This window comes from Gymnoscopelus braueri, assembly GCF_963280865.1.
Source record: "Gymnoscopelus braueri genome assembly, chromosome: 5".
Classification (NCBI taxonomy): domain Eukaryota; kingdom Metazoa; phylum Chordata; class Actinopteri; order Myctophiformes; family Myctophidae; genus Gymnoscopelus; species Gymnoscopelus braueri.
The window spans coordinates 15,469,387-15,483,862 of record NC_137606.1 but is presented as its reverse complement, the minus strand read 5'-3'; the positions used below and the strand labels follow the sequence as shown (position 1 = coordinate 15,483,862).

Sequence of the window (14,476 nt, the reverse complement as noted above, 5' to 3'; positions counted from 1 at the left end):
CATTAGGCTGGCCTATGTCAGTAGTGGCGCTCCAGTTCCAGAAGGACTGAAGGCTCACTCTACTAGAGGCGTGGCTACTTCCTGGGCCCTCTCCAGGGAAATGTCGGTCCAGGAGGTGTGCGCGGCCGCAAACTGGTCGTCTCCATCGACTTTTGCGGCCTTCTACAGCCTGGATGTGGCAGCGGCGTCAGTGGCGCACGCTGTACTGGACATAGCGGCTGTCCCTAGTTAGGGTAGGGGAGGTTAGGCAGGTTTTTTGTGTAACCCGCCTTTTTTCCCTTCTCTACCTTCCTTCTCTTGAGTCCCCTCGGAACCACCGTTGGTAGGTTTCCAGGGGAGGAGGCCCTGTTTCCTTGTTTTCACTTATGGGTCAGACTTGTGTCTGTTCATTAGATGAATAGGCAGACTTGGTCTGTCAGGGTCCTTTTCTTTCAAGTATATACCGCACCCCGGCCCGGAGGGCTGGGGCGCCCGTGAGGCCGAAGGTCACGTCCATGGGGACGGGGCCTTATGGCTAGGGGGCGTGCGGACCTGAGATTCGGTATGGCTATAAGCCCCAGGGGGGTTTATGTATCCCATAGTGAGTATGTTACGGAGAATTAGACAAGAAACTCAGGGTTACGGATGTAACCCCGGTTTCTTTAGAATTCGGAGTAACATACTCACCTAACACCCCTGTTTGTGTGCATCTGCATGCAGAGAGCGTGTTAAAGAGGATGAGCCACGTCACGCAAGAGGTTTTATACCTCTTCCGGTCTACCGGACACGTGACATACCCTTCTCAGCCAATGAATGGCCCGGGAGTTTATGGTATGTAGCTCTGCATCAACGCCAGGGGGCGCTGATATCCCATAGTGAGTATGTTACTCCGAATTCTAAAGAAACCGGGGTTACATCCGTAACCCTGAGTTTATTTTTGTTTACAAACGGAACCCTGCCCACAGGTGGCACGGTGGCACAAACGGCTGCAACTTGCTGAATTAGTTCTTCACAGAATCTACAATGCAGACTATTCTGCAACAGGGATTAACAGCGTCAAACATTACATTACCGGAACATTACTTGCTAAAGACAATAAGGTGTTTTTCTACGGTTTATTATCAGTCGAGTTAGAGGTACCGTACATGTTCCACTTTGTTTATATTATTACAGTAGTGGTTCCCAACCTTTTCTGGATCAGCGCCCACTTGAAAATCTAGAAAGCATTCGTGACCCACACATCTGGGGCCAGTTGCACCACCTCACACTAAGTTCAAACTTAGTCTAGTTATAGCTTAAATAGCTTTTAAAAAAGCCATTTAACCCATTTAGCCGGGAAAGTATCTGTGTCATTTTTAGATTTCTTTGGCTATTCAAAAATAGCAGATAAATCGTGAAAATGTGTGAAAATCTTTGAACATATATATATATTTTTAAATATATATATTTAAAGATTTGCACAAATTTTCACATAAAAAAGATTGCAGATCTACAAGCTCATAGCGCGGCACTCGGTGCCGCGCTATGAGCTTGTAGATCTGCTATTTTTGAATAGCCAAAGAAATCTAAAAATGACACAGATACACAGAATGATACTTTTTAAAGAAAAAATTCCATGAAATCTTTTATTTTAATTATTTATTCAATATTAATGTTATATTATCATTAAAATCTTAACGTTTTGCCAATTATTTGGGGGCACACTTGCAATATCCTCACTGCCCACCAGCGGGCATACAGTTTGGGAATCGCTGCATTATATTCATTAAGAGGAAAACCCTCTTTCCACAGTGTTTCGTCCTGCTGGGCGCTATATTTCTATCCGTAGGAGGATGAGAGAAGAGGGAGCACTTGTTTTTGTTACAAACCTCGGCTTAGGCATATAGGTTATGGTTAGCGTTAAGGTTAGCTTTAGGCATAATATTTTGTGAGGTTATGGTCATGGATAGGATTAAGGTCAGGATTATACACAGTATTATGCACACCGACTCATGCACTGTCCGAGCTGACAAAGCCGAGCGGCTCTTACTTCCATTTCAGCCAATCAAAAGCCGCGTCAGTCACTCGTCTTCCTACGGAGAGAAAGATTGCGGCCGGTACATGGGCGACACACTGAGGGCCTTTCTGATACAGTGAAAGCATGATACTTCCTTCCTAACAGACGGCCGTTGGCTTAACGTTTTTCTTTTTGTAGGGACCTAGAGAGAAAAGGTGATTTTATAGAAGCAGATAATGATGAGTTAAATGCTCTGAACTGTGAACGCTTGATATGAGAAGCAGTTTGAACCACACTCACAGCACTGCTGCAGGCTCTCTCTAAGCTGGGTCTTTGGCCGAAGGCATGGCCAGCTATACGGAGAGGGCTTTGTGGCAGTGGGCTGTCTGCCATAAAGTGTAGCGCCTCAGCACTCTTTGTTATACTGCATCACCAGAGCGCAAGCTTTGCATTGGCAACACAGGGACAGCACAAGCATTAGCAGCGATGGGCCAATGGGAGCGGGCGGGGTGAGGGTGGGTGGCGACAGTTAGAGAGCGGTATGGTTGGACGAGGAGCAGCGATTACTGACCCCTCGCTCAGCTGGATAAAACTACTGGTCTCGTCCTGTGGGTCGTCTTCGGGGGCGACGTGCGACCAGCTCCCCGTGCTCTCCTCACTGCTAGCACTCATAGAGCGTTTGTCCCTCTCCCCTACTGCAGCCACTGCCACTGTAGGCCTGTCCCTGTCACTGCTGGGGAGAGCAAACCGCAAGATACCGCTGTCTCTGATGATGCATGTGTCTGATGATAGGGTCTAGCAAGCTGATAAAATGCGCAAAGCGTTTTCTGCTTGAATATAAAAGTATTTAAACTGTTTGTTGACAGTTTCACATTTCAACCCTTTTTTTTTTAGAACAAAACAAAATAAAAACAGACACTGAATGTTAAAACTTTGTACATCTCATGAATCACGATATAGGTCCCTTTATTGTCACCACAGCCAAAAACATTTTTTATTCCTTACATTGTAAGTTGTAGTTTTTTGGTCCTTTGTTTTTTTAGAAAGAGAAACGTATTCAATTTAAGTCAATGACTGAGGGCTGCCATCTTCTTCAATTCCATTGGGAAATAAGGTTTTATTGACTTGGCAAGTCAATCAGTTGCAGTCATACGCACGGGACACAGACATATGCACTCTACTCCAGCTCTGATTAAATTTATTGTCAATTGAAAAGTAGCACACAGTGATTCTGTTGACGCCTGAGTGCACTACCTTTTCTCCTCTCAGTCTCAAATTGCCATTGAAACAGTCAGTAAATAGGCGTTGTAATAATATAATTGTCCACATCGCACTTCGCATATCCCTCTGCTACATATTGGCAGCTCCTTCCCTTATATCATTAGCTTCATGGGTCTCCATCTGCAATGCAATCTAGAAAGTAGTACTGGCTTCATTCATTACCCCATAGAGCGTGCAGAATTGGCAGAATGTGCAGCTCTTCGGGGAGTGTCCACTGAGAGGCCACTTGGGCTATGTTCAGACTGGCAGCCCAAATCACATTTCTGGCCGATCCAGAATGGAATCCCATCAAGTCAGAAAAGAAAAAAGAAAAACACATGGAAATGGTAATGAGATTTGAACCTAGGGCTGGGTGATATGGATAAAATCAAAATATGTTTGACCAAATACTAGTTAGTGATGGTGATGATATCATATTATCACGATAATATTACGATAATATCAAAATTCGTTTTTTATATTTCCAAAATGTTCATGATGGAAAATGGCCGATCGGCTGTAGATATTTAGCAATTTTAGAAAACGTTTTTTTTTTTTTTGGAAACTAGCCTATAAAATAGGACTTAAGTGATTAAAACCAGGAAAAGATAACCCTTACTACGCGCACAGAATGTTTATTTACCCCTGCAATTTTAGCACTGAAACGCGATGCCCGGCACCTGGAAGAGGAGCGTTCCAGTGCGTCTTTAACATAGAATTACTTGGTAGAAAGGCGCTGGAAGCTCAATACATTTTTTATCGGGCTGTGGACACAGATCCTTATGCAATATCAAAGTATCCGAAATCACAGACAATATTATCACGATATCAATGTAATATCGATATACTGCCCAGACCAATTTGAAACACATTCCTAGGTGGTTTGAAATGTGATTCAAACGTGATTTCGGAATATGTGTCTCAGTCTGGACACAGCCGAGTTTATCCTTCAATGTACAATGTGTCACTCGCCAGAAATAGGTGATCTACCGCGTTGCAAGGCGAAGCATTGTGAGCTTGTAGATCTGCAATTTATTTGCATGTACACCGTCGTATAACAGAATATTACTAATGCCTATGTTGTTATGTCATTACCACAGCAACCAACGCAGATAGGCTGATAATGTCTGAATACACTAATCCAAACTGATCACTTGCAAATAACAGTTTGGACAGTCAATCCTCAAGATCACATTTGAGGAAAGAAATCGGATTTGCCTGCAAGTCTGAACAAAGCCTTGGAGACCGTGGAGATGTGTATGAAACCTGCCACCTCAATGAATCCTTGTAGGCTTTCTGCAATTAGAACCAGACCGATATATCAATTTGTCCGATATCTGTATATTGGCCATTATTTGCCTTTTCTTATTATTATTTTTACAATATCAGTATTAGCAATTGTGCAGCCTATGAGTCCCAATTTGTGTATGTTCTCCAAAATAGACGATCTACAAGCTTACAACATGTTGTAACGCTTATAAATTGGCTATTTTGGATATACATGTCTGAATATGGCTTCAGTAGTTAAATAAAATACATTTCAGTTAATGTGTAGCCAATGTTATGTTTACTTGTTTGTTCTTTTCATATCAAAATCTTATTTGCTTATTTTTATTCATTGTTTGTTATATGTTAAATGTTTGCAAATAGACGCTTTTATAGACGCTGTATCAATGTAACTTTTTCTTTTTTTCTATAATATGGGTCAAACCATCAGTGGTCTATAGCAGGGGTTCCAAACCACCGGAAAAATGTTATGGACTGTCAGCTGGTCCGTGGTAACAGAAAGGTTGGTAACCCCTGGTCTATAGGACTTTATAGCTGCAATACCATTGTGGTATTCCTGAAAAGGATGGACCTTTCCGTACTGACCATGTTCAATCATCTATTGCCAAAAACAGTGGCACTGACCAGGTAACACCTAAGCACCTAATCCTGACTTTAAAGAGTAGGTAATCCTGTTGCAGCTCACAAACAATCGCAGCCTTTATACCCAAGGGTATGTCATGTGTGTGATGTTTTTACTCTTTCATACAGGTTTCCGCAGGGTCCCAATGCGGATCAAGGTGAGTTCAACCACTCCAGACTGGATAAAAGATGAAGCCACTAAAAGCCTTCTGCACATAGTTCATCACTCAGCCAATATGAGTCACAGCCTGGCCAACGTTCTGTCAAACCCCACACAACACTAAGATAGATTAGTTTTTTCCTTTGTGAATAGATCCCCTGTGTTCCTGCTGCTTTGTGATCAAACACTATAAATAGCTTTGCTACACACGCACACAGTTTTCTATTGCTGAGACCACTATTGTTAAACATCCATTTTCAGAAAAGGATAGAAAACTAAAGGAACCTCAAAAAGAACTTTCTTTCACACAATGTTGTGTATTTCCAGAGACTGCTGAAAATCTACATCCTTTGACCAATGCTATCATCTATGTCAGGGGTTCTCAAACTTTGTTATACCACGACCCCATATTTTATGGGATTTTTTTGGCGACCCCATCACCCCAATCTGCCACTCTGTGAAAAGCCTTTTATTCTGAATGAGTGTATATAATTGTATATATACACGACTGACTCACACACAGTAAAACTGTGGCCTGTGCAGGTGGTGGGCTTACCTGCTATGGCCAGTGGCTGCTTTATCTCCACACTTAGGAGCTGACACGTTTGGAGTCATGTCCCGATGGAGACCTCCTGCCCTGGCAGGGACTGGGAGGGTTTCCTCATCCTTTTGATCTGCCTCAATATGGATTAGAGGGACATCCCTTGGACCCCTCATGGGGCGTGCGGCACTGTCATTGACCCCAGCCCTGGCTCCGATCGCAGCCTGTTCCTGGCTGAGCTTGCTCTGACTACAACTTGGTCGCGACTGTTTGAACCCTCTCCTTCTTTCTCCTACAGGCGCGTGCGGCTTTGGCTGCCACCCTACGGTGCACCCTGCCCCTTCCTGCTGATGATTCCCCAGGGCAGACTTTCCAGTCTCTACAATGTCAGCTGCCAGGCGGTTGGCAAACTGCTGGACATGAGGCTGGGAGTCTCCTGCTGCCTCCAGCTCGATGCTGTCCTCTGGGTCAGCGATGATCCTGTTTTTCCTCATTAGGGATTCAATGGAGCTGGACCACGTTTCATGGATCAACATGTCAGTGATCCGGTCAGAATGTCCTCTTTGGTATAGGCAAGAGTCCGACTTGCACAAGCCTGTGGCTGACACTGAGATGTTCGGGTAGATGTTGAGCGTGTCTCCATGCACATTGCGTGCAAATCCGTCAAATGAGTTGGCTTTGATGGGCGAGTTGACTGTCAACCGTGAGTCTGAGGAGCGGCGGTCTGGGACAGAGGACTGCCGGATACAAAATGCTGTTCTTGGAGAAGGGGGGAGGAGGCTGTTGCTCCACTCTCTAGTCTTGGCCATGCCAAACTCCTTGTTCTCCTTATCCATGTCACGAAGCATAAACCTGTAGAACTCCTCTGAGATGCTCTCTGTGCTGGACTGCTTAGACAGGCAGGAATTTGTCCTGACATTAAGGTGGCCATTCTTCTTGGTAGCAGCTTGCTGCACTGCCGCAGCCAGGATGCTGCTGGCATTCTTCCCCGCGTAGTAGTCCAGCAGGAGGTCGAACCCCCTTCCCTCCGTCTCCATCTGGTTCACCATGAACCGTGAGAACTCATCTGTGATGCTTTCACAGCTCGACTGCTTGGATATGGAGCTGCCCCGGCTCAGATTCTGACCCAACCGACTGCCGGGCCCTAAAGTGTTGGGCGTGCCTGAAGGATCGTGTTCTTCTGGAATGCTCTCATAGCTTGCAGGCTTGCCTCGGCTCCATCGCTCACACTGTAACCTACTGCGAGGCTGTCCAGGTTTGGAGGTGTCCACCACGTTGAGTTCAGGACAGTTCATGATCCTGGCTGTGACCTCAGAGGCAAACAAGGCAAAGGGATCCTGTGGCTCGTCTAGGTTGACCGTCTCGTCAACCACGCGGTTCACCAGACGCTCCATCAGCTCTGGATGCTCCTCCGTTTTCCTCTTGATCTCGCTGAGGCGAGGGGCCCGGTGCTTCTTGGAGGCCGTGCTGCCATTCTGGCCCTCCTTCCTCCTAAGCGCCGATCGGCAGGTGGGCAGAAGGTAGGCCTCATGTCCGTCAGAAGCCCCTTTTAGGGCACAGAACCACGGCTGCTTCCCGTTGGAGTTCTCCAGGTAGATTGCGGCCAGTTCAGTGGCCATAGACACCACTGTTGTGGCCAGGTCATCAGCGAAGCAATTAACAGGTGTCTTGGTCTCCGAGTCCATTCTGAAAGACAGCAGAGAGCTGCAGGAGTTGAGGGAGGACTGTGGTGTCAGGGATGACTGTCTACTGTCACTGGGTGTCCCAAAGCGCCCTCTCCTTGAGAGCGAGATCTCACTCAGAGGTTCTCTAGCAACCCCTTTCCCCTGCTGGTTCTGTTGTTGATCAGAACAGTCCTTAGCAGATGATGACATTGGCTTTGTCTGGCCCTGTTTGAAGATCTGCTGTTGCTCTTTGCTATGTGCAGAACTTGAAGAGCCACAGGCATAATTTCTTTTCTCCACCAGCATATAGTTCTCCTCCTTCATTCCAAGGGCCATGGGCAGCTTATCTGTGCTGCGGTACATGCTACTCTGGTTCTCATTATTATTAGGCGGGCTATAGCCAGCCAAGTGTGATTGACTGAATGTTTCCCTTCCCACCTTAGACTTAGTTGTCTCTCTCATGCAAATGTCACCCTCTTGTGTGTCAACTGACCCTCGATTGCATCTGGAAATGTCAGTGATTTTCCTCTGCGTCAGGCAAAGGATGTCAAAGAGCAAATTGTTCACACTATCCTGGAGGAAGCCCTCTATATTGGGAACATCTTTTCCTGGTCCTTCAAGTTCTTTTTTCTTCTTTGCCTTCTCTAAAGCGTGCTTAAAAAGGCTGTCTGCCACTTCGCTGATGAAATCATCCACCTCTGTTTCATCCATGTAGGACTTCTTTGGACACGTAATACCGTCTACTATCCTGTTATGGGTGGCCTCCAGCAGGTGAGCTACGCTCTTATAGCCCTGCGGCTGTGCTAGCACCTTGGCAGCTTCTCTGTGGAGGACTTCAGCGATATTGGCACGGAAGGCCTCTATGCTGGTGCCTTCTGCCACGCTGCAGTGGAGGGTGAAGGCGGCAGAGGCCTCGGCTACGGACATCAACCCCCGGGATGCTGTGTAGACCTCAGCCGACTCGCCGTCCGAGTCAACGCTGTCGCCGGTCTCCTCAGTCAGGTCCACCACAGCCACGGCCCCTGCCACCTGGGCCATGCCACTCATGGCTGAAGAGAAGGAGTACTCAGCTTTGTCCTCAGGGTCCTGCAGCTCCTCTTCAGTCTCCTCCTCCGAAGCAGACTCCATCATGATCTGCTCTGTCACCTGTGGGTGAGTGATGGTGCCGATAACATTGGCAGCACAGGCGAGGGCCACCTCCACGGATTTAGAGGGGTGTCCTTCTCTTTGACAACGGTTGTGTGGCTGTGATCTGAGTTCAGGTGCCTGTCTGTCTGTAGTAGAAACATCTTGCTCAGGTACCTGGGGGGTCTGGGTGTCTGGCCACTCTGCAGCCCCCTCACTGCTGTCTGGGCTCTGAACTATAACGATCTTAGGGAGTTCAAAGGACAGTGTGCGCTGCCGTGAAGGGTCCTTAGTCTGCGAGATGCCGTTGGAGGCGGGGCGGGCAGAAAGGGAAACGCTAACAGCAGCCTCAGAGACAAAGGAAGTCTCGTCCTGAGACAGGCGGATGAAGGCGTCTTGTAGCACAGACTCAGCCAGATTGGTGGCATAGTGGCCTGCAGACTCCCTGACGTGGACGCTGGCTCTTTGAGACCCCCGCCTCTTAGAGGCGGTGCTCGCAGTCACCTCGATGTCCTCACTGTCCTGACGCTCGGCCAGCCGTCCCTTCTGAAGCCCAGGTCTGATGTAGTGATGCTGAGCTATCTCTGACAGTCTGTCTGCCATGTCACCTTTCTCTGGCTCTGTGGAGAACGAGAAAACAAGTGACAGTGAGTGAGAAACATCCGTTCCATCATCACATCACAACCAGAACACATCAGCTGGTTGTCCACCACACACAGTACTCTTTCTTAATGCTGCATAGTTTCCCACCAAACTGTGATTTATTCACCATCTTGCTTTCCAGCACAATTTGTGATTTATTTGTCTATATTTCCAAGCAAATTTGTAATTATGTCCTGGGTAATGTAAAACCTTGTTATACAGTGGTAGCACTTAGAATGGATTGTTTTGCAACACAATAAGCATGATGCACTTCACAAACAGCCAGATAAAGTTTGAGTTTAGGCTTTCGTTTGGGGTTTAATTAATTACTTTTAGTAAAGGTTAAGCACTGTTAGTGTTATTAAGTTCAAGCATGGGTTTGGTGTGATTAAGGTTAGGGTAAGGCTCTGGGAGTGGGGCTTACATCGATTAAGCTTAATGTGGTTCCACTTGTTGCACAATGCATGCTGGTTATCATCTTGCTAACCAATCCACTGAAATGGCTATACCATTACATGATACATACTGTACAGACATTCAAGCATCCTCCCTTCTAAATGTTAACACTAACATCTAGTTGTATGTGTGTGTGTGTGTGTGTGTGTGTGTGTGTGTGTGTGTGTGTGTGTGTGTGTGTGTGTGTGTGTGTGTGTGTGTGTGTGTGTGTGCGCGCGTGTGTGTGCGTGCGTGCGTTTGTGCATGCGTTTGTGCATGCGTTTGTGTGAGTGTTTGCGTGTATAACTATTCCAAATGTTACAAGGATCATAATAGAAATAGAACAATTATTTGTATCAAAACGTTGAGACTGCACCGCAGTCAGGTTACATGTAAAGCGATTCCCAACAGATTCTCCAGATTCAGTTTTGGGCAGCGCTCGTTTCGGCTCTGTGTACGATGAGGCTTGTGAGGCGCTCCCGAGCGCGACGGCGGGCGAGCGAGTGCCTGCATGCCGATGATGAGTGCTCCATCTGTGTGTCTCATGTCATGGGGCTAATCACAGCGATTGGAGGCAGGGTTTGAGGACAACTGGTTTGAGAATGGCTTACACAGACTGTAACAGAAACCAAGGAGTATACTGTATATTTAAAGAAAGAAAGGTCACAGTAAACATTCTAAGCCTTCTTCCTCTCTCCACTGGGAGGAAAAATGCAGCTGAAAGTTTGAGTGCCATGACCTTTAGTATTTTCCATTGCGTCTTGAGTGGTGGTCGGATTATTTTTCAACCTGCCTGTGCGCGTATGTGTGCATGATATCAGAGTGACGTCGTCTGATAAGGGGTCTATAAGTCCATGACTTTATTGTGTTTTATCCAGGATGACAATTGTCTGTTTTGTAAGGAAAGACCTCCAAAAAGGGTGAGTTTTACTTTAATACCAGCATTCCCTTAGACGCCAACTTTGCTAGATTGTAGATCTTTCACTTTGGCACGGAACTCTTCAGTCGCCAGCAACCTTCATCCCTCATTGTGGGAGAGATGCAGGGGTGAGATGCTGAGCTGACCTTGGCATCCGATAGCTCTTAATGCCCGTGGTGCAAAAATAGCTAATGATAACACCGCTGTGATGCAGTGGAAACACAGCCACAGGTTCCAGTGGCTCCGTGTCTCCTGAACAAGCAGCTACTCTCCAACCCCCCCATGGGAGAGTAAAGAGCATTCTTATCCACGATGATCTAATTATATATATATTGCGTCGACTTAAAAGGGAGAGAAACCTTCGTAATATTGGATGTTTATTTCACATGTGAGATTAATTATAGATTAGCGTTGGCTCCTCGGGATCACGGTGCTACAAACCTCTGGGCTGAATTCTACACTAATCCCATTTAACGTTGCTACTTTTGAGATACACGTACATTAACCCATTCAATCCGGGAACCGGGAACGTCATTTTAGATTTCTTTGGCTATTCAAAAATAGCAGATATACAAGCTCATAGCGCGGCACCGAGTGCCACACTATGAGCTTTTTTGGGCGGTGAAACCGCCCCTATATGTGAGGTTTGGATATTTGCACCCCCCAATCCTGCGCTGTGATTGGCCACCAGTGTACCCCCCTAACCCTGCACCGTGATTGGCCATTCACAGTCTATTCAGGACTGTGATTGGCTAGTGAAACATGACACATGTGCATAGCCCTATAAATAGGACCATGCACCATGCAAGTGAATTTACCGCCCACTTCACACTGGGTGTGATTTTTTTAAATCGTGAACATTTGTGCAAATCTTTGAATAAATATTTTTTAAAGCAAACATTTGTAAAATATTTTGTTCCAGGGACCTCCCGAAGCAAAGATTTGAGTAACAAATGTTCGCTTAAAAATATATATATTCAAAGATTTGCACAAATTTTCCACGATTCTTAAAAAAATAGCAGATATACAAGCTCATAGCGCGGCACTCGGTGCCGCGCTATGAGCTTGTATATCTGCTATTTTCGAATAGCCAAAGAAATCTAAAATGACACACGTGCTGCGTTCCCGGTATTAATGGGTTAACTGGTGCACGCGCACGCATGCACGCACGCACACACACACCGTAACAGAGGAAGGAATTATACAGTACAGCTAGCTTTAAAGCAGTAGATTAGTTTACAGACAAGGAAGAAGCCACATAAGGAGGTTAAAAGAGGAGAGAACGGACAAGTGCACTCTATAAGATACCACAGACAATTTAGGTGTCCAAGATACAGGACATTGCAATCGACGTTCGGAGCCTCATTGCTCACATAGTGTGAGAAGGTCAGTCAGTGGCACATACATACTACTGTATATCGATGCTGTCTGGGTTGTCCCGATTACTTTCAAACATGTTTGATATTTTTGTTATTGCTCTCTTGTGTAGCATCTGTACCTTGTAATGTGTGACACTAGGAATGTCTCCTGGCATGAATTGAAGTACTCACTTATAACATATAATTGTCAATTAAAAGTTACAACATATTTCCATGTTGCATTATTTTACTTTTACTAACTATTTTGATCAATAGTATTAAAGGTGGTGTTAAGGTTCAAACAAAACTAGCCAGGTCAGGTAGGATAGTGTGGGGCAGCAATGTTCGGAATTCGCCAATCAGGCTGAAATGTGAAAAATCAGGCGGATCGGACGGATCCGTCTTGATCAGTTGACTATAGAGATCATGTGTACCGATTTGCGTGATGTATTGATAAAATCTGAAGGAGTAATATAAATAAATGATATCTTTATATAAGTTGGCCTCCTGGTAGTGCTATAATAGGGCAATGTTGAAAACGTAGTGCAAATGTGCGTGCGAGGTTTCACCGCAATTGGACGCTGCCTGCGTTCATGATTTGCAACATTTTGTTCAAAATGGGCCACTCCTGCAAACTTTAGATGTCAATCTTAGCCAATCAGGATGGAATATGAAAAATCTAACAGATACGTCTTGATCACATGACTATAGAGATCATGTCTACCGATTTGCGTGCAATTTGGATAAAATGTGAAGGAGTAATATCAAAGAATGTGTTTTATATAAGTCGGCCTCCTGGTGGCGCTATAAAAGGCAGATGTGAAAAATGCAGGGCAAAGGTTTTTCCCTGACCTCTAGGGAGTGCACATACAAAGTTTTACACAGATCGGTGCAGTTATGGGTAAAAACAGTAATCGGCATGTTATAGCGCCACCATGAGGCTGATTTGAAAATGTTCAAGTGGCATTTATTCCTTGGCATAGTGGGAATGTGCATGCAAAATTTCACGGAAATTGCAAGATGTGTTCATGATTTAAGGCATTTTGTTCAAAACGGAGCACTCCTGCAAACTTTGGAAGCCATTTTTAGCCAATCAGGATGGAATATGAAAAATCTGAAAGACTTTGTGTAATGACTATAGAGATACTGTGTACCGATTCGCGTGACGTTTGGGCAAAATCTGAGTACTGTCAAAAAATGTGTTTTGCAAAAAGCGGCCTCCTGGTGGCGCTATAACAGGCCCATGTGAAAAATGTGGGGCAAAGGTTCTGAATTGGCATCCAGGGAGTGTGTGTGCACAGTTTCGCTGCGATTAAGCCAACGGTGCCGGAGATTACCTGTTCACAGACGGACACACACACGGACGGACGGACGGACGGACAGACACACACACACACATACACACACACACACACGGACGGACGGACAGGGTGCAAAACATACTCTCTCGCCATGCCTTTCGGCCTGGCGGAGACAACAAAACATTTTGTTTAAAAGTTAAAGCAGCACTATGTAACTTTTTAACAAGTATATAGCATATTATGTCCCATATACAGTTACACGTTTAAGCAATAACAATCATTCTTCCATACATTTATAGACTCAGGGGGGTCCCATAGGGGCTTGACTGTATTACTATGTACAGGGGAGACAATGAGTTTCATCCTGGCATTTGCCAAAGCACCAAGGCAGAACTGCCAGTCAAAGCAACGACTGGCCAATAATAGCATGTCCTCGGCGGATATGCTTTCAGAGAATCTTGGGTAATAAAGTCAAAGACGTTGGCTGCCATTTAATTTGTGTCCAAAGTGGCCACTGACACCCCAAACTATACATAGTGCTGCTTTAAAGCTATATATTCTAATTATAATTCTAATATTCTAATAAAGTAGTCATTGCAAGTGTAGAGTCATTGGCCCCGATTCACTAAGCAATTTACGACCATATTTTGTGGAGCAATGCAAATAATCTTCTATATGAACGCACCTCTGACCTTTAGGCAAAAATGAGGAACAACTGTGATCCACACATATCAGGGATTTACACACCCCTTTGTGAATTGCACGTCGGTTTTTGTATAGAGAAGATACAACCTCCTTTAGACATTTTATTTACACCCATATTTACGACCAGCTCAGTGAATCGGGGCCATTGTCCAGTAACACCCCATCTCTCCAGCTTTAGTAAGAAGAAAATACATTTTCAGGTGGGTTACAAATTTCATCCAATCAGGAGACAGCATCCATTCATCGGCTTCAAATTGATAGTGTTCCATTTCCAAGTGTTTTTAGTGTGGTTGCCCGAAAGGGCAACACACTATAGTACTTGGGCGACTTTAATATTTAGTGTGGTTGCACGAAAGGGCAACACACTAGCACTTGCACGACTTTAATATTTATAGAGTAACCCCAAAACGTACTCCTCGCACGCTACTCCTCCCACAGTTTTGGCGGCATACATTCGAGCCACATGTCAAATCGACCAGCTTC

The 14,476-nt window shown here is 45.3% G+C and overlaps 1 protein-coding gene across 1 annotated transcript in view; it reads right to left on the bottom strand.

Annotated features, from left to right (window-relative positions):
• Positions 1 to 14,476, bottom strand: part of sphkap (SPHK1 interactor, AKAP domain containing) — a gene marked incomplete at its 3' end in the record, with an annotated part of 118,730 nt that overhangs the window by 13,909 nt on the left and 90,345 nt on the right. Inside the window, exons 7-8 of the mRNA XM_080429086.1 lie at positions 5,860 to 9,253; positions 2,547 to 2,708 (exon numbers count right to left, since the gene is read on the bottom strand). Coding sequence (XP_080285212.1) covers positions 2,547 to 2,708; positions 5,860 to 9,253 — 3,556 coding nt within the window. The remainder of the gene's footprint in view (positions 1 to 2,546; positions 2,709 to 5,859; positions 9,254 to 14,476) is intronic.